This window comes from Vanessa cardui, chromosome 6 (genome assembly GCF_905220365.1).
Source record: "Vanessa cardui chromosome 6, ilVanCard2.1, whole genome shotgun sequence".
In the NCBI taxonomy this organism is placed as follows: domain Eukaryota; kingdom Metazoa; phylum Arthropoda; class Insecta; order Lepidoptera; family Nymphalidae; genus Vanessa; species Vanessa cardui.
In genome coordinates, this window is record NC_061128.1 from 15,616,757 (window position 1) to 15,637,619 (window position 20,863).

Below are 20,863 nucleotides of genomic sequence, written 5' to 3' on the forward strand. Positions count from 1 at the left end.
ATTAAGTTGGGAACAAGTCCCTATTTGCTTGTCATATTCTGCTACTATTCACGAATCATAAGCACGTTAGCCTTGACAGTTCTCTACTCAATATAAGCTCCTCTATATTTAGTAAAGGGCAGGCTTATGTTGGCCTCTCCAGAGTTAAAACCTTAGATGAGGTACATCTTATCAATTTTTATCTGGTCAAATTAAGACAAAAGAGAGATCAATTGTAGAGTACAACCGTCTGCGCAAGTTATACTGCGCCGACTTGACCAAATGAAATAAAAAACATAAAAAATCCGGATATTGAATGCGCGCAAAAATATAGAACGTAACATAAGAAAGAGAATTAAACAACAGTTTAACAACAACCATTTGGTATTAATTTTGTTATTAATAAGTACCAACTAATAATTTATGTGCAATAAGTAATGATATCCCATCATAAACATAAATATAAAATGAGAGCCAAGTTCAGTATTATGACATATATTTTAGTTGTTGACTTCAACGTCAAAAGAAGTGAGATCTAAATTGGTACCAAGTTCCATTGTTCTTCCTGAAATTCATTTAATACTACATAAAATAACATTTCTCCTTATAATTTAGAATAATGTATTGTAGATTAAGTTCTGACTGGAACTTGGCACCAATTTAGATCTCAATTATTCTGTCGTTGAAGTCAACAACTAAGATATATTTCATAATACTGAACTTGGCTCTCATTTTACATTTATGTTTTTGATGGGAAAATATGCTTCAACATATAAACAAGTTACGTTTTTTTAAATTTTGTAATTGAATATTTTGAAACTATATTATTCTGTAATAAAAGTTATTAGGTATTTTTTAGTTATTTACCAACAAAAAACATCGTAACTGACCTATGGTTTTTTTGTGTCAATAGCACTACTCTTTAAATTATTCCACTTTATAGTTTACTAATTTAAAGAAATCTAAACAAAATTATTTGTGAGTTTTATCGTGACTCAAAAATATTTGTGCTTTGGTACAACTGACTTATTAAAAGGATTTTATGACAACTAAATCGTTTGGTCTCAAGTTGATTTGAATCAGACTCTTAACATTCCGAGTTCTTCACAGCACCACCTACTAGAGATCTTTATGATGATTTCATTCCGAGATACCATTTCGTTTAAACGCTAAGTAAATTCGCGACGCAATTGTATTCTGTCTAGAGGTTATTTATTATTATATATTATTTAAAAATAAATAACTGACAAAAATACAATTTGGCTTTATAATAGGCTCAAAACACTGGAAGGTACTGCCGTTTTTGTCAACCTAAAAAGGAATTTAAACATCAATGTCAAATCCTGTAATGTTTCCTTGTAATATTCAAAATAAAAAATATTTTGTAGTCTCTAAAAAGTATAAAATCACTAGTGTCTTCGACCACACCGATATAATTATCTTCGTAATTTGGCACCTTCCTGCTGACTTATTGTGATTTATTGGTTGGATAAAAGTTTCCAAGCACAAAAATTAACCGAACTTAAAAAAGTTGTTAGGAAAATAGATTTATTTGGAAAGTTAAAAAAGCCTTATATCATGGTGTGCTGCGCTGTCGCTATGTGCAAAAACACATCTACAAAAATATCTAAGAATAAAGATGGGATTACATTTCACAGGTTTCTGTTAATTCCTTTTTATATTAATACTTTTAATATTTGTAACTTGAAATGCAAAAACCTTTTACTTTTTTTACTTTACTAACTCTTATAACTTTCCAGTTTGGACTGATTTTCTTGAGAATATTCAACATAATTATTTTATTTAGTATATTAAATTTCTGTTACAGATTTCCTCGTGATCCTGATCGAAGGTGCCTATGGGAGATAGCTGTGAACCGTGAGAATGAATGGTCAGCTTCAGCATTTAGTGCAGTGTGTTCTGAACATTTTGATATAAAGGATTTCTACATAACAGAGGGTGGGTTGCGCCGCCTATCCATAGACGCTATCCCATCTATAAATATTTCTGTAAGTGAAGTTTTAATTGTTAATTTTCTAAAATAGAAAGTTAATAAAAATATAGCAATCAAACAGACTTCAAGCAATTAATTGTTATTGATGAGATTTGAGAAATGTAAAGAGGAATTATATGAATACTGAATGTAGATTATACAAATAATGATCTTTTAAAGCTCTTAACTTTTTTTATCTTTTAGATATTAACCTGAAGTTAAATTAATAATATTATTATATTAAATATGAATATAATTTTTGTTGTTACTAGTTGTTCTGAATTGAACCTGAAATGCAATATTCCTTACAGGCTTGTCAAATACCAAAACCAACTTTTTCAAATCTTCCAATTGATGTGAAGCCGTCAGACTCGGATGAAGTGATGAAATTAAAATTTAAAGTAAACAGACTCGAAATTATAGCTGAGAACAGAAAACGTAGATTACAGATGATGTGGCAAGGCCGAAGGAGACTCAAGAAGAAACTTGAGAGAATGAAGCGTATAATTAAGCATCTTATCAGATATAAGGAAGACAAGCTCTCGGGAAACAAGTAAATATCAAGTATATGGATGAGCCTTGTCTCTCTTTCAGATTATTCGTTGTACATGTGACTCGGGATGTGCTCTATATGGACATAGCCTATGTTTTACTAGTCCCTTGAGGGAGTCACTGCTATTTGTTTTTTTATACTTCTTAATATTTATAGTTTTTTTTAAATGCTTAAGTAAATAATTCACAGGAAAGGGATAATTAAAGGAACACATAGTGATCTATAGAAATCTTAAAGTAATATATATGTACTCTGTACTCATGCTAACTGTATTAGTATGTGTAATGTAAATAAATATTAATTTATTATAAAAAATCCTTATAAAACTATTAAGTCCTTTAGTTTATAATTGAAAAAATATACTTAAAGGTTTTATTTTGTACATAATTTTTTCTGTTTTGTATCAATAGTTATTTTACAAAACATGTGACTGAACAAACTGCAGTTGTTAAAAATATTTTATATCTATAATATTTAAATATATAATCTGTCAGTGATTCCATAGTCTCGTATGTATGTACATGTAAAAGAGCTGGTTATTTGAATATTAATAATTTATGTTCTCGAAGTGCATACTCATTTGATGCAGATAAATGGGCACATCAATTGAGCACCATTTGTGAAACAGGTTCAAAAATATATGTGATAATGTATGCCAACTCTGTTTGAGGGAGGATACCAATTGATAGTGGCATCATGTACACTTTGATTATGACCTTTCTCTTATATCAAAATAGCTTTATAAAATTTTAAATTTATAAAGCAGTGGCCAGACAATTCAACAAAGACTGATTTATTGTATCACATTAAAGTATGTATTGTTTATGCGTGTAAGTTCCTACATTTTATAATTGAAATGTAAATAGCGTTTAAATATGTGTAATAACATGAATAAATGTGTTAAAATCAATTTGTTTAAATATTTAAAAAGTTTCTTTTTGTGTTTTGTATCGTAATTAAAAATGAACATCAAAGTCACTCAGTACTTATGAGTGTGATCATAAGATACTTGCGGCGGCTTGTGCGAGTTGTGCGTCCATTGAAGGCTTGCGCCCGCGCAGTCGCGCAGTCGCGCACTAGTGGGGGATGACTCCCACCAACGAGCGAGCCAGTACCTTCGCTAGTGCCGCGAAACGCAGTCGTGTGTCCGCGTGTTCCGAATTTGAATTTAAAATCGATCGAAAAACATTCCGTTCCAAAGTCGTGCTCGAAATATTTTTAATCGATATATTATCGCGAAATATTTGTGCATGTGTTTGTCGAGGCATGTGATATAGCATAGATACACATACATATACGCGAGTGAGTGTTTTCTAAACAATGTTGATGTCTACCACGTATGTCATTGAAGGAAACGCGTAGCAAGTTGCAATCGGCGAAAATGTGACTGTTGGGTCGGATCATACGTGTTATCGACTAGTGATTCAAAAATGGCCCTTACAGACGTCCACGTACCAGCTGCCGATGCTTAGCACGATGCGCGAGTTCATAAGGATCACCTTGGTGTGTGTGTGCGCTTTTCTATTGGCCGTGCATGATGGGAGGTGTGAGGAGGACAGTGGGTCCTCTGAGGTGACGGTGGAGTCAGAAGCAGCGGGAGCTCGGACCGAGGACCAGAGCGAGAGGAAGGAAGGCAAGAGTTATATACCAGGTGAGTTCAAGAGGAATTGGATGAGGTTTACTCTGCGTGTGGCAGAGGCAGGTTGTTGAATAAACATGTCGCAGAATATCATTCGGCTTGTAAGTTTCTCGAAGGTTTTTTATCACTACCCGGTTCAAAATGTATTATTTACACAAAACATAAAAACAGACTTCCTCGACTTGAACCCTTGGCCTTCGGTAAAGATGTGCGATGATCTATCCACGGTTGCCATAAGTTATTAGTAAAGGGACTGCCCTTTACTAATAACTTATGGCAACCGAGCGCCAAATATGTACCTACCTGATTATTTAATTGCGTGAGTTTTTTTAATGAGGTGTCAAGTGATTATTTTATGTGAGTAGGTTGACATAATTTGAAGAGCGATTTCTAGGCAACTTAATGATGTCATAATACCTAGTCGGAGATCTACATTTTTTGCCATAGTACCACATGTGCTACCTGGAAAAATATACCGGGATGAAAATGCTGTTTGCCAAGTTTCTGGAACAATATCCAACTTATACCGCGCGCTGCTCTATCTCATCAAACACATTTTTCTCTAATATAATATATTTTTACTAACTATATAAAAAATAATTTTAAATATAAGCAACAATTTCGGTTCAATGTTCTATTACAGTACAAATAAGCCCCAAAATATTTTTATCGTCACGTTACGAGCGCCGGTATATTGAGTTATTCGTACCTAATTGCATTCGAATGAGCGGGCATTACTTAATAGTGTTTTGTTATAAAATTAAAACGGCATTCGTATATTATCGAATAGTTGTTGTTAATTTAGTTTCTAGGTAATTTCAATACTACTACGTATTCCTTACGTTTTCTAACTTTATTAAAATATTTGAATTGTGCCCGTAAAGTTTATTATTTATAGTTAGGTATTAAAAAACAACAAATTAATAAAACCAGTTAGAATAATTTATTTATGTCGATTCATCTAGAAAAACAACAAAGTTATTTTACACACATTAAAGTCCTTCGCAATCGTCGTCACTAGTAAGCGCTTAATATTACATTAATGCGTGTTATTCACGAATCTTCACAAACTATAAAACATTAGTCAGTCGAAAAAACATCCACCCACGCCTCCACATGGCGACTTGTGTTTTTATTCCTGGAGGTGATCATTTGCGTACTCTGTGTATGATTTACAAATGACAAAATAAATTATTTAATAAATATTTATCGACTTATTTACAAAATTCAAGTTAACTTAGAATTAAGATAATCAAGTGTATTGTACCGATTGTACCGTTAAAAAGTTAAAATATAAACGTTTTCAAATTGAATTGAAGACAAATTAAGCGGAATGAGTCGCAACTTTCGTTATTTCAAGTAATCTGACATCGACTTTCACTAATCGTACATTATTTGCTAAAGAAATAAAGCGGAGTGGGCATGTGTGATATCGTAAAAAATATAATTAAAACAGGTATTAGTAGCTGGAAGTGGAAATATATGTTTTTCAACTGTGAAACTCCGAGCACCGACCTTAGCTGAGTTACGCGTTGCTTGCGTAACCACTGGTAGCCGTGTGTGTGGGAACATTAGCATTACAAAGCCGGTAACGCACTTGCGTGCCACCACGAACAATGCACGCCTAGTTTACGACTCCATTAAACATGAACCTTAAGCTAATTGAAACAGAGCCTATTTTTATATTTTATGTTTAGAATGTAATGGAATATTAGTTGACTAAAATGCATGCGTAGTCGAGCGTGTAAAATATGGAATAGGAATGTTGTCAACTTTCTGGTGCATGAACTAGGCGAGCCAGATTTTGCAGTGACTGAGTTGTTAGGTAAGCCTACTAGGAGGAAGCCCTTCTGCAGTGGTCGGTCGTGTCAATTTCAAGTATAGTAAGCCAGTGTTAGAGAGTTAAAGCGCAGCGTGCCTTGTGTGTATCATTGCGTTAGTATCTGGTGGATAGTGTATAACTGAATTAGTTCTGAAACTGCAACCTCCACCCGCTATACATTGATTAAGGTTTCCTGCGTGTATCGCAAGTTGCGCTGTTTATAAAAAGAGCGTTTGACTTACATTGCAGTGTCGTAGTTTTTCCGCGGATACCTTTCATATTCCATTGTTATGTGGAATTCATTTACATCATTTTTGCCTGCATGTCGTAACTACCCTCATTTATTATGTTCTGCGGTTTGCGGTATGAGAGGCGTTTCGCGTTATTGTGTTCAAGATCAATGCAATTCTAATGCTTTTTGGCCACAAATGTTTTCAGTGTTTAAAATTATGTTTTAGTTAAATAATTCTTATGTTTCACCGAAGTTCTCGTCGAGGATAACAAACATTGTTTTTAATAAATAAACTTTTTGCAATATGTACGTTGTATAATAACAAGCTTCACTTGTAAGTAACTAACAAAGCCAGTATGTTAACTTGTCCAGGAAGTAGAGTTAAACCTATTTCTAATTATCGATGTAAATCTATGCTACTTTATGTATACAGATACAGTGGTCAGGCTGACGTGCAAACGAGCCAGGTGAGTGGCTACCACCGCTCATAGGTGTTGGCTTTGTTAGAAAAATAAAACATGCCAATGCGCACCAACCTTTCAACTAAGGTGTTTCGTTCTATGTGCCTGCAGTTACTGGCTCACTCGCCCTTCAACCCCAGACGGGCTTGCACGAAGTCCTACCACGAAGCAATTAGGACTTTGGAATTCGTGTGACGGTACAATTATTGTGCATTTATATGGCACTGGCCTGCCTTTGGTAGTTTACCATTTATTCTCTATTCACGCAGACTGTATGTATAAGCGCGTGAGATCGACTATTACAGAATTAAATTGTGTGTAAATCTAGCAGAAATGTAGATTAAAAAAAAACATTCATCTACAAAACAAATCATCCATAATACTAAATGATATATTAATAATACACTAGCATTAGAGTCTCCTACACAAATAAGCATTACTACGCCATTCAAACAAATAAAACTCTCGAGTTTTAGCTTTTAGCTCATTTACTTCGTATTGATGAACTCCATACGTTATAGTGCCACGTTACTTGTGATTTCTATTTTAAAACGTGTAATTTATTGAAGTTGTAATCGTTAATAATTATCTAAAATGTCTTTCTGATTACCGATATTAACTGCCCATTAATTTGAAAAACTCCAGTAAAAAGGTAAAACGTTGTCATCGACAGGAACCTTGGTCACCGGAGCCATTGTATTCGTTACTTTGGGAGTTTCGTAAGCCTCCATCAATCAGCCATTGTTGTGCGATGCTTCATGAAGAGGGAATTACCTTGGAACGTCAACTCTTTGAACATTCGTTCCATAGCCTGAAGAAAGTATCTCTTACAATTAACGCGTATTGTCTAATGAAAGGGATTATTAATTCGCATTAATTACATACACTTTACATTTAGTCAAACGTTTGTAATTAATAAGTCAATTATTTAAATTCATTTTAGTAATTGTTTAAATGCTCAGATATTAAATTGTCATTTAAAACAAGGTTTCTTGGCGCATATTTATTTTGATGTTTTATGTCTTTTGATGTTACTGACTGGTACTGTGACTGTGGTGTAGGGACGTATATTTAGATTGTAACATAGTTAGAGGATATTCAGTACTACTTAATAGCAAATTAAATAAACAAGCAGTTTGTTTTTGTCATTGTATTGTAAATTAAAATCATGGCTTCATGATTTTGTGACGTAGGCATTGCACTCAAAACGGGATCTATCGTACTGTGGAGACTGCAAACTTAATTTGATGTTAAAATACGTTTGTTGCAGGAAATAAATCATCATTATAAAGCCAAGTCGCTGACTGCTGTTTGTCCCTGTGTGTGCTTAGATCTTTATAATTACGCGAAGGATTTTGATGCGGTAATTTTAAATAGATTTATTAGGAATATATGTATTTGTTAATTTCAATTTAAATTCACGTACAATGTTTGAAACACTTTAGTAATTGTTTCCACAAGCCAACTATGTCGCATGTATATTTAAGAAGTTAAATAATTAAAAACGAAACTTTAAATTATTTTATGTCATAATCATTTCAAAGTTCAAAGGTTTGTCGGGAAAAACAAAGCAAGCAAAAACAGTAACGATAGCCGTCCGAAATGGACGCGAGCCTCATCTGTCGGCCGGGGTCCGTGATTCATGAAGAATCATAATCGAGTTTTTGTAACAAACAGACAATGAAAATATTATCATGTCCCGGCGCGGCGTGTCGCGGACGTGCCGACAATTTTGATAATATAGCACTTTTATTGTACATTAGTGTTCGCTAAAATTATCAACCATATGATCAGAAACTATGTTATAAAATAATGGTAATGTCTATAAGCAAGAATGTTTTTCTCTCTCTATTGGGGAAAGGTCTCGTTTTTCGATTAGGAGTACATTTGGAGCTCATATGCTGCTCCAATGAAGATTGGCGTAGAAACCGGATAGAATGGTATCCAACCAAATACAGGTTCCCTCATGGTGTCTGCTTTTACCACCGAGCAAGAGAAACAAATTAGGTCATGACAATATTAGCCTATTAACGACTAACCTCGCTAATGTCGTTTCTGTACCTATTTAAATATTATTAATTTATAACACGACAAAAGTTCACTGTAGACGTGTTTATTTTGAAACTTATTTTAAAATAACTTAGCATAAAACAAAAGGATATAAATAAATTAAAGTAAGAAATCTTGATTTGGATGGAGTCCAGCAGATTGTTAGTAACAATGACTGTTGTCTTGTGTGTATTTAGGGCTGAGACGCATCGAGGAGTGTCGAGATTCAATACGTATATGTGCTTACTCGAAGCTGGGGAGGTATTTATACATTTCCCTGTATGTGTTACAATGAGGTGATTTTTATTCTAATGCGAAATACATTTCGCAGTCAATAAGCGATGAAAGTGATTTGCAAGATGCATCTGTTGCAAGACATTCTGATATTTTTTTATCGACCAATCCGAAGTAATGTGGCGTTGTAGTTTACATCTCTGCTGCAAATAGTAAATATAATCATTTGTACTGTTTATATTATTTTTGCCTTTGAACTAGTGCGATGCAGTTTCGTAATTGATAACAATTGTCTTATCAATAGTAATAATGGTCGATTGTGCGTCGACCATGACTGAACCTGTGAATTCGCCCTAAAAATTCAAAGGCCAGTGAAAACGTTCTCATGAGCGCCCGCGCCGGTCCTTATTGTTTCGCGGAGGAAATGCCGTTTCCATTGTGTTCTGCGATCGCCGAGATTGCAGCTAAATGTTTTCAGTTAATAAGCTACTGTTGGTAATTAAAGTCATTCGTTTTGCACTCAAATCACGTGTTATGTCCATGTACCGTGCGAGCATTCTTTTGGAAATATTCATTTTATTTTAGAAAAGTATAGATTGTAAATAGGTAGTTTCTATAAAAATGTTAAATCCGTAATAAAATTTTACCGTTTTATTAATTTCTGGAAGCTCTGAACCACTCCCCGTGACCACAACGATGTAACTTATATCCTCGCTCAACTATATACTCTTATCTTGTGCAAAGAATAGGCAACTATAAAATAAAGAATTCAGCAAGCGGTGTCGAGTGCAAGCAAGATATTTCGTGTCTCGATATTATTATCTCAAGTATAAAATAATATCTTACAGTAGAAAGGAACTCAATACGTACAGATTTCTATATAAATTTCCCCTTTCATCTCAAATCGAAGCATTGTTGTGTAACGCTAACATCTGGTTTCAACTTTCTCCGAAGGTTGCTTACCATACCTTCAACACTTAGTACTCTGAATGTGTGAACGTTTATCTACAATCTATTTGTATGGACTTTTGATATGATCATAATCACTTCCGCGTGATCATTTAATCTAGTTTTGTAAATATTACTTATAATATGTTTATAACCTTATGTATAACGATAATTAGATGATTTATGTATGAAAAGATACAAGTAACGTTCCGTTGGGCGCGCTCCGGCGCCCGCGCTAATGCCATTGCGTAAAGACGACGACGAGCGAAACGGAATCTTACTGCAACGGAATACGGACTATCCGAGTCGGGGTTTGTCTCGTATTATGAGCAGCGGTTATATTATGAACATACGCTTTTGCAATTAGTGAGGTTTCGATTACGATCCGCGTATAGTTATTTGGTAATATCCTCTTAATAAGTCCCTGAGTAAAGAGAGCGGTTAGATCGACCCTCGGCGCGATCTACATCGTTTACTGCTAACGAGAAATTATAATTCAGCTTTATTATGAAATGTTACCGAGGCATGTTGGGCCGAACGATCTCTTTAATCATTTTGATTAGTTATATTCGTACACTAAAACTAAATTTAATGAATAAGTGTGGACTGAATTAATATTTTAGACGATCATATACACAGGCATGTGCCTCTGTACGCCCTTTTATTATATGAATAGTTTTCAGCGTTGTCCGCCCCCACGGCTCTTACCTTGGACTTATTGTCTTCAAAATGTGGGCGATGAACTTGAACATCAAGTGCCGGCGCAACACGCTCGTACATCGTACATTAAGGCCTCGTATTATTCACTGTGCGATGTTTAAATAAAACAATTGACAATTACAAGCTTCAGCATGTCATTGACAACGATACATACACTACTTCAAAACCAAACTAGTTTTTTAGACAAGCCATATATACAATATGCCTACAGTGCTATTAGGAGCAAGACTAGACGGAACTAATTGTAAGTAAATTTGAACTTGAGTCTCGTATATAGTGGAGCTTCTAAGTTCCAGTGCAACATAATTCAGGTCACCTGGAAACCAAAGACTTGACGACCGCATGAGATGATAAGAGATGCCACCACCCCGGCGATTGGCTCTGCAATCAAAGTAAATAAAATAAAATATTTTAAACTAGCGACCCGCCCCGACTTCGCATTGGCAATAGTGAGACAGGCAGAAATGGTTCATTTACGACATTTCATTAGAAATTTCTAAAATTATCAGTGTTTCTTTACTATATTGTCCATGTAATCTTTTTAAAAAAAACATCAAAATCTAAGTATACATAGGGACGACTTTGCTTTATAATGATGTCATAAAGTCTTGTATAATTTTCTCAGCCTCATTTACAGAACTATATTTAACTTGAAATGTTTTGATAAGATTGTTTTGACTGTTTCGAGTTGATATTGATCTTCAGTGCCTGCTTTGTTTTTGTAAATTCTCGGCGTCGTTGCGTGTTTACGTGGGCCGGGTCGTACAGCCGTTAACACTAATACGAATACTATCAAAACAAAGTCGCATCGAGTAGTTAAAATAAAACGATAAAAACTTTATTGTTTTTCAACCTTGAGTATTGGTATCTGCGGAATATGAATGAAAACGTCGTAAAACGTGTTCGACGAAGGTGATCTCGTTGTGTCATAATATCAAATCATATTTACTATTGTACTTAACATACTTTCTTTTTTTTCGTATTTTTGTCAACACGCGAAGTTATTTATAGTAAAATGATTGATCAGATTCGTTTAGATATATTCGTTGATGCTGTAATAATAATCCACGAGTTTATTGTTAGTTTATCGTCTAGGTGAAACGCACGCTAAGTATGAAGACCCGGGTGCTAACCACGCGCTGGGGAAATTAAACCCTTGAGGCCGTTCCGTCAACAAATAGCAGTCTGATGAAGTCTAGATATAGCACTCCATAATGTTATTTTGTTTTGCAATATTTACAGCAAGTAGCTGAGATGTGTGGCTCAGGAGCCACGAACAATAAACAACATGTTATATTTTTAAAATTTAAATTTAACAATCAAGTCGTATTTTAAAACCGATTACCATTCTAAAACTTTATGTAATAAAAACCCATAATTCGACTAATTAGGAATAAATTATATTCCATCGGTTTCTTATTAATCGTATTATAACTTCAAGGTCAACAGTAAAACTATTTCACGGCAATAAAAGTCGCGGCTGTATAATCTATGCGCGTTTGATTTCAATTTGTAAAGGTCAGCGGAAAAGCCGGCGCGAACCCTCACCTGAGGACAGCAATAACGAGGAAAATGTACAAACTTACCATAACTTAATTAAAACAAGACGAATATTTTTACCAATTGATAATTTCATTTAAATAATTATACATGAAGTTTTGTAGAAATTATTTATAAAAACAGGTATTGGCAAAATCATGTATGCTTAGAATGTTGCATCAAGGCTAAAAGCGTTTCTTCGCTGTATCGTAATTCTAATTCTCTAAATGAAAAATAAAGCAGCTGCCTTTTCCCCAGGGAGGCCAAACACTTTATATAACGGTTATTTTAGATGGATTTTCCAAATAGAGGAGATTATTTTCATCGTCTATTGCTTCTTTATCTTCTGATGCAGCTCCCACCCTTAATTCCTACAAATAATATTATTATTGTTACCTTCTCTTCAATCACCTTATTACAAGAGGTTTATTTCAAAGTACATCATATTAAGAACCACAGAGTTAGCCGCGGTACAAACACAATGCCCCGTTATAACAAACGTAGTGCGCATGAGTGATGCGTGATGGGTTCAGCAAACGCTTTTCGAATTGAAATATATTTATTGTTATTGTTTTATACAATTAGTTGAATAAATAAATTTTCGTTAAGCAATTATATAACGGTTTCACTGCAGTCTTGTTATGTTCTCGGTCGACTGTTTACGTCTTCCTTCGAATAACCTCGATGATAAAATCTAATGAAACCAATACTATTTGCCGTCAGAATCGCCCTTACCTACCTCGCAATAAGGTTTATTTTCGCATGGTCGTCTTCAATTGCGAAAGGTTAGGCGTTCGCTACGTCCGTGATTACCTTTAGTAGGCTCACTTCTAAACGTTTTATTGAGATATATACATCGTTGACATTTACAAATACGGATTTGGTTTATTTTTGAAGTTATCACATATTGTTCGGTGGCGAGAGGAGCTTCGAGCGCGTTGAAATACCGGCGAGAGAACATTGCGAACGCCTCGATAACAATTATTACAATTAGTAACACACTCGCTCGCGGCACCTACTTGTTGTAGAATCCGCGTTTTTATTTAAATAAAAACCTCTTTTCATCCATTTATAATAATAATGCACATGCGTCGGGCATGTGTCCAGTTATAATCTTATTTTTGAAAAAGGAGGTTATCGATCCGGTAGTATTATTTTCAACCGACTTCCAAAAGGAGGAGGTTATCAATTCGTCTGTATTTTTTTTTTTTTTTTTGTTTTTTTTTTTTTTTTTTTTTTTTTTTTTTTTATGTTTGTTACCTCATAACTTTTTACTGGGTGGACCGATTTTGATAATTTTTTTTTTGTTTGAAAGGTAGTGCTTCCCGTGGGGTCCCATTTTTTTTATTTTTTTTTCCGATGATGGTATCCATGTGAAAACGACATAAGTCTTAAATTTGCCTTATGTATCTGCGCGACAAATAGGTGAATAACTGAAAATCACGTTAACCAATTTTGAAAATTCTTTTTTTATTATAAAATATATACTTCTAGGGTAATTTGGTGAAAGTTTGGTAAGGTTCTGAGCACAGGATCCATGACAAAGTAACGGAACGGAAGGGAACGGAACAATTCTGAGGAGCACGTTAGCGATACTCGGTCGAATCTTTTATTTATAGGTTATTTGGATATTTGAGTCACCTTCCGTAATGTGGTTATGTTTATGTAATTATCATAGTCGAATATTATACTCAACTAGCTACCCACCCCGGCTTCGCACGGGTGCAATACTGATACTAAATATACTACAGAATTTGTTTATATACGACATCACATCGCAAACTTCTAAAATTATCAGTGTTTCTTTACTATATTGTTCATGTATTATATACACAAACCTTCCCCTTGAATCACACTATCTTTTAAAAAAAACCGCATCAAAATCCGTTGCGTATATTTAAAGATATAGGGACAGAGAAAGCGACTTTGTTTTATACTATGTAGTGATGGAACTCCTATACGGCTCGCAGTTAGGGTGCGATATGGGGCAGAATTTCTTACTATCTTTAATCAAATTTTGTGTATGTGATGTGATGTCATATGATGTACGAAATATAGTTGGTCTTTTTCAAAGTTTTTTTGCTGAGTTCGATTACAGCTCTTTTGAGGGATCCTTGTAGTTTACGCCGCGTGACGTATTAAATGAGCATTTTCGAAAGTCTATTTTTGCTTTATTCGCAAGTTTCCTTTGAAATTGTCCTCGAAGTAGTTTCTGACTCATATAAACGAAACGCTTAATCTATCCATATTAAAAAAAATTAGTTAGTCAACATCAGCTTCACTTAAAATCAAAAAATAAATAAAATTTTAACAAAAAGAAAAACCGACTTCAAACAAATTTGCGCGTTAACCGCTAAAAAAACACCATTTGTCGTATCTCCACGATTTGAGAACATTCCGATAGCCGCTACAGGTAGTATCGGAATACTTGGGGTTGATATTTCGAGCCTCGTTCAGTTCCGCGGTCAATTGGAAGGCAAAGCCAAATTGGCTTCAAAAAAGCTGGGCGTGCTCAGCAAGGCGAGACAGTACTTCACGTCGGCCCATCGCCTTAAACTTTACAAGGCGCAAATTCGGCCTCACATGGAGTACTGCTCTCACCTTTGGGCGGGTGCTCCCCAGTACCAGCTCCTTCCATTTGACCGCATCCAACGTAGAGCGGCTCGAGTTATCGACGATCAAGCTCTTTCCGATCTCCTTGATCCTTTGGCTTTGCGTAGAGATGTCGGATCACTCTGCATCTTCTACCGAATTTTTCACGGGGAATGTTCCGAGGAATTGTTCGGATTAATCCCGGCTGCTGAATTTCACCTTCGGACATCTCGCCAAAATTCTAAGTTTCACCCGCACCACCTTGATGTCCGAAAATCCACAACAGCGCGATTTCTCAGACATTTTCTGCCTCGCACAACCACTTTGTGGAACCAGCTTTCGCCGGCGGTTTTTCCGAACCGATACGACATGGGAACCTTTAAGAAAAGAGCCTACTCCTTTTTGAAAGGCCGGCAACGCACCTGCAAGTCCCCTGGTGTTGCAGGTGTCCATGGGCGGTGGTAGTCACTTTCCATCAGGTGAGCCTCCTGCTCGTTTGCCTCCTATGCCATAAAAAAAAAAAAAAAAAAAAAAAAAAAAAAAAAAAAAAAAAAAAAAAAAAAAAAAAACAAAACACTATTTTAAAACAAATGAATATGCACGAAAAAGTAATAAAAATAATTGCGTATTCAACATATTTTTAGAGTCTTCCTAAGTTAAATGAAATGAAAAATATTAGACTACTTAAAAGTCGATTAACGATTATATCATGTAGTTATAATTATTGTTATATTTGGAGTCGGTGTCAGCCAATAAAACCCTACAGTATATCTATCAAAAAAAACAATACGAGAATACTTTAACAAATATGTTTTTTACAAATTACCTTTTACACAATAATATACTGGATCAATCAAGGGGCTCGTATCGCTTCTTTCTTTTGATTGTTGGGGCAAGGGCACCGTGGCTGACACCGGCTCCAAATATACCAATAACTATAACTACATGATATAATCGTTAATCGACTTTTAAGTAGTCTAATATTTTTCATTTCATTTAACTTAGGAAGACTCTAAAAATATGTTGAATACGCAATTATTTTTATTACTTTTTCGTGCATATTCATTTGTTTTAAAATAGTGTTTTGTTTGAAGTCGGTTTTTCTTTTTGTTAAAATTTTATTTATATGTTTATTTTTTCCGAAGTTATCTTACAGATTCGTAAGTTCTGCACATCTTTTATATAGTTTATATTTCCTTATCTGTACACGAGGAAAGGCAAGCGAAATTATTAAAAGACAAGTCGCGCCTGATTGAGAAGAATTATTTTAATTATGATTACATAATTAGAAGCTATTTTATCTAACTGAGCGTGGCTGCGGAGTAAATCGCTATTGTGATGGATTGCTGTATTGTTAAATGTTAATACACACAATTAAAGTTGTCCGTACGAGCAACACACAATAGAACTTCAGATGCTCCTTGACCTATGATTTTCTGGAATTGTACTTAAGTTTATGTTTTAATTGACACCAAATACAGAGAACACTGGACTGCTTTGGAAGCGACTGCGTTCGGATAAGGCGCTAAATATAATGGTAGAACCTTAACATACAATACGGCTTCATTTTATATTAGTTTGTGCTGGAGGACGAAATGTGTTAAAGGTTTTCTTGACTAATGACCTCCGAGAGAGATATTTATATCTTGATATTTAACTAAATAATTCAACATGAAATCTACTAAATTGTAAGTACGTAGGTACTATATCTGTGAAAATATACTTTATTTCAGAGAATACGATAACCATTTTCTGTTTCATAATTCTATAAATATAACATTCAATAAACACAACATTGCAGCTATTTTCTCAAACAAGATTTTCATTATTGTGGTATATGATCCATAAAATAGTTTTAGAGCTGTCATACGAGTTTAGTTTTTATTATATACAAGTTAAAGTTTAGTTTTAGTTGTTATACCAAGTACAGAGCGTGTCGGTTGATGTGCGCATGAATTAAACGCGCGCAAGCGCTTTTCCCCACGGCTTTCTCGAGCGATCCGTGCGTGACGGCGTTGGGAAGTGTGAGAAATATAGCTATCTCCTTTTGTCACATAGCACTGTCTCATTCGTTTAGATATTTCATATTATGATTTCCTTATGCGTATGGAATATTGGTGAGATGTCACTTTGTACATACCTAATTCGATAGCTCGAGGGACTTCAAAATCCAGCTAACTTAACCAATATTACAATCGTATGCGCAATCAGCGACATCACCGTATAACTTTTAAGTTATACGCTGAACAGTGAGTAAACACCATTCACATTCTCCAGGACGCCGCCGGTGGTATGTTTTCTATATTTGAATATTTTGATTAATTTTTAATGTTTTGATTGACTGCGTTCGGCCGTCACGATTATCGGACGAATACACTGAAGTCGTCGTGGCTGAATCCATTCCAGTCGTAGTTGCCTCAATTGTTATTATCTTAATTAAACACGACAGCGTAATTTTAGGAGGAGAGGAAATCGTTTGAATTATATTATTAGCATAATTTTATTATTTGCTGCTTAGTGAATCGTGATCGTGACGGTCGCAGGGACTCCGAGCGGGTTTCTAAAATCTTGTTGGTTTCGTATCTGAATATTTTTGTTCGTTTTTACTATCTTCAAATAAAGCTGTGCGCAATTCACTTCAAAGTCAAAGATGTCGTCGTCCGAATAACAATTTTTAGCGTCCATTGCCCTGGGAGGGTTTCCGATGACTTGAAAAAAACAAATACGGAGTAATCTTTTCGAAAGGTTGTTGTGTTAACACGTTTGAGCTTGATTCAATTTTAAAGTGTATATTCATAGCTGAAGGGCGGCACTGAGAGCGGATTATTCAACATTCATGAGAGATGATGGGAAATGAATCTTTGTATCAGAATTCGTTATTTCTCATTTTAGAAATATGGAAATTATCCATAATTTAATAATATGTTGATACATATGATCCAAGAGAGTGAAATTGGGGAAAAAAAGCATACTTTTGGTGAATATAGTTTGGAAAATGGTCCAAATCTAATGGTGAGTCAAAATGCAAGCCCTAAAAGGATCGGAGTTTATGCATTTGGATCCGAACTAGAAGACGCAGTTGACATCGACATCTACGGGGGCGTCTAGTTGGCATGCGAGCCGGAGGATCCGAGTCCTGTTGCCCTCAATTTCTCTTCTCGTCGCTGACCTGCCATCAAAACAAATGCAAGTGTAGTGACCTCCTTATCTGGATCCGATACCTACTTGGCTGAATCTCAGACGTTTCACGGTCGTCCGAAACGGGGACGATACATTTGTTACTTTAATCGTTGAGGATGTTATTAATCTCATAAATTACTATAACGATCACAGATCGAATATGTGTATTCCGCTGTGCAAGTAAATACAATGTGGTCACTTTTGCCCTGTGTCAATAGTACTGTAACTCAGAAATAAATATAATAAATTAATAATTATAAATATTATTGTTTTGCGTAATTTTCGAAGCGGAATGGATGCTACTTACAACGACTTGCAAAAACCGAAATACAGAGACATCTCAATACGCAGAATCAAATGTTTTAGGTTCCTTGATGATGGTTTTTGAATTCACTTAAATATTTAATTTAGCTAATATCTGTTGATTAACATAAGTACGTACAATATATTCCGGACATAGCAGTCTTTATCACGTTTCCGTATCAAATAATACAATTTCAATGAACATTTGAGCAAAAAGCATATTTTTTGTGACTGGTTGTATGAGCATCGTACATCGAGTGTATGTATTAAATAAATATTTTATTGATTATGTTTGTCTTATTCGAGTTGTCGTAGTGGAGTTATGTCAAAAGCCTTGAACGCGCTTCGGTTCTGAATATTGATCAATCTGTCGAAACTCGAAGCGTCGTTAGAATTTAGGCAATATGTAACACGTTACGTACAGGCGTGTTAAAACGTGTGATCACTTCTAGTATCAAAATAACTTTTAAAATATTTTGTATTACATTGGTTTTATGAATTAATTTAAGGCGATCATGCAATCTTTATGAAGTAATAATAATATATTCAATGCTCATTTCCTTTGAATTGAACCAGTACGGTTAAACATTACCTCATTAGTTATTTCATGAAATCTAAATGATTCTGTTCCGGGATACGAATTTGTGTTTTTAAAAGAATAATCATATGAAAAGAAACGTAATTGTGAGTAACGACTGCAACGTTTGACTTGAATAACTTTTGTACATTCAGTTCATAGTGAAATTGTTATTATTGCAAACACTACGTGCTCTAAAGGTTTGCTCGGATCGCTTACAAGGTATCATGCGGCACAAATAGTTTCGAATAACTACCTATATAGCGATTGGAGATTTCTGTATAATTTGCGTTTGCGTCGTTCTGTCTATATTAAGTAACGGTTTGCATATTTTTTGTTTCGATTAATGCCTTACTAAACCACTCGATCTCACCAAACATAGATAAGACCTTAGAGCCTTACATAAAAATGTGCGACTAAGCCGTTCTAGAGCATACCATTCACTTCATTCAAGGAACCTGACCTAAAAGTACGGACTGCCCTTTCTGAGAGGTAAGATTTTAATAAATAATGTATTTTACGATACCAGATGGAGTAAGTTATTAACATAAAACGAAACAAACGAAAAACGAAAGACAATAAGTTTGATTAAAATTGTACTTTTGCAACATGTCAGGCCGCTCATAATGAGACTCATACTTTACAACTGCGTCGACGCGGCTCGCCGTGCTGCTTCCGGGTACAATATGTATGATTTCCATCAACCGGGCGGTTTCGCACCGGTTCGCATTGACGGCATTCCGAGGTTGTCCTCAGCGGCGGCGACGCCTTTGACTCTCGCAGATATGTGTCGGTGTCATGTTTTTGTTTTCATTTATTACTTTCTTGTTCTTTATTAACATTCGGGTTGTGCACTTGATCATAGCTTCGTTCGTTTCGACGTTTCGAGACTAACCACGTGGTCACGAGCCGGCTGTCGGTATATACAGTATGATTGCGCTATAGACAGACTATAACACGTAGCTATTATGGTTTCTATGTTTGTCTTCATTGCCACCATCAGGTTTCGTCATGAGGTGCCCTATTATAACTCTAATAAATAAATGATGAATGGTAAGCTGCATCATAGAACGTAGAGAGTAATATTGAATCGACGAATGCGGAAAATGGAGTCGCTGACGTGTGCCTGCAAACAGGAGGACGATAAGTTATCCGAGACACGACGATAAGAGTAAATCAAGCGCCGCCGGTATGGAAGTATATTTATTGCAGCCCAGCGTGACGTGACGGATTTATTGTCAGTTCCTCAATGAACCTTCGTACCGACATCGACTCTGATAATAAAAATCAACGAGAATAAATATATGATGAATGAAATTTAAAAATGTGTCTTTACAATGATTATAAATACGTCAAGTAGTCGTCGGGTACCCTTTAAAATTGTACTCTACAAATAATAGATAAAGGTAATATGCATATCTCTGCTGTCACCGGTGCGAAATAAAGGTCATAGCGCAATTTTGATTTGATAGCAAATTAAAAGTAAAACCATCATAAATTGAATATTAGTTGTTATTACTATAATTAATTAACCTTATTCGTGAATTTAGGCCATTAAAGACGTCACATTTGGTTTTTTATTTTTAATCGGTAGGAAATGGGTAATATATAGCAATCAATAATGATAATTAAAAATATAATGTTTTTATTATATTTATCAAATATAATATCACATTAATGTTACGTTAGTAGGTATCTTATATAATATCAAATTAACCGAGATATCGTTTTATAGTCAAACAGTATTAATGACGGTAATTTAGACAACGAGCTGGTGTTGATGTTGGATAATTAATTTTAAAAATACAATTAATTATACGATTGTAATATGTGAAGATCGCACACGAAGAATACGGTCACTGGTTGCGAGGACCCAATATACGCAAAAAATCCTGAAATTTGTTATTTCTTATATTATAAGTAAGGGGTAATTGAAATAAATTTTATATTTTTGATATATAAAATAGTCTATAATTCTCTCAAAGTAAATAATATACTACATTTTTGTTGGGATGGGATAATGGATGTAATGTGGCTGTCCA

At 34.9% G+C, this 20,863-nt stretch overlaps 2 protein-coding genes across 2 annotated transcripts in view; both read left to right on the forward strand.

The window, feature by feature from the left end:
- Positions 1-813: 813 nt before the first annotated feature.
- LOC124530374 (THAP domain-containing protein 1-like) lies at positions 814-3,391 on the forward strand. The gene is made up of 3 exons (XM_047104526.1): positions 814-1,637; positions 1,808-1,988; positions 2,284-3,391. The coding sequence occupies exons 1-3, from the start codon at positions 1,558-1,560 to the stop codon at positions 2,527-2,529; spliced, it is 507 nt and encodes a 168-aa protein (XP_046960482.1). The 5' UTR covers positions 814-1,557; the 3' UTR covers positions 2,530-3,391.
- A 227-nt stretch (positions 3,392-3,618) lies between these two features.
- The window catches only part of LOC124530197, an 80,405-nt gene continuing 63,160 nt past the window's right edge, over positions 3,619-20,863 (forward strand). The window contains exon 1 of the mRNA XM_047104211.1: positions 3,619-4,176. Within this exon, the coding sequence (XP_046960167.1) occupies positions 3,990-4,176 (187 nt within the window). The 5' untranslated portion in view covers positions 3,619-3,989. The remainder of the gene's footprint in view (positions 4,177-20,863) is intronic.

Excerpts from the sequence above, each read along its gene's own strand:
- LOC124530374 (XM_047104526.1), top strand. The coding sequence starts at position 1,558 with ATGGTGTGCTGCGCTGTCGCTATGTGCAAAAACACATCTACAAAAATA. Across the intron at positions 1,638-1,807 it reads GATGGGATTACATTTCACAG|ATTTCCTCGTGATCCTGATC; the intron begins GTTTCTGTTAAT and ends TTTCTGTTACAG. Across the intron at positions 1,989-2,283 it reads TCCCATCTATAAATATTTCT|GCTTGTCAAATACCAAAACC; the intron begins GTAAGTGAAGTT and ends TATTCCTTACAG.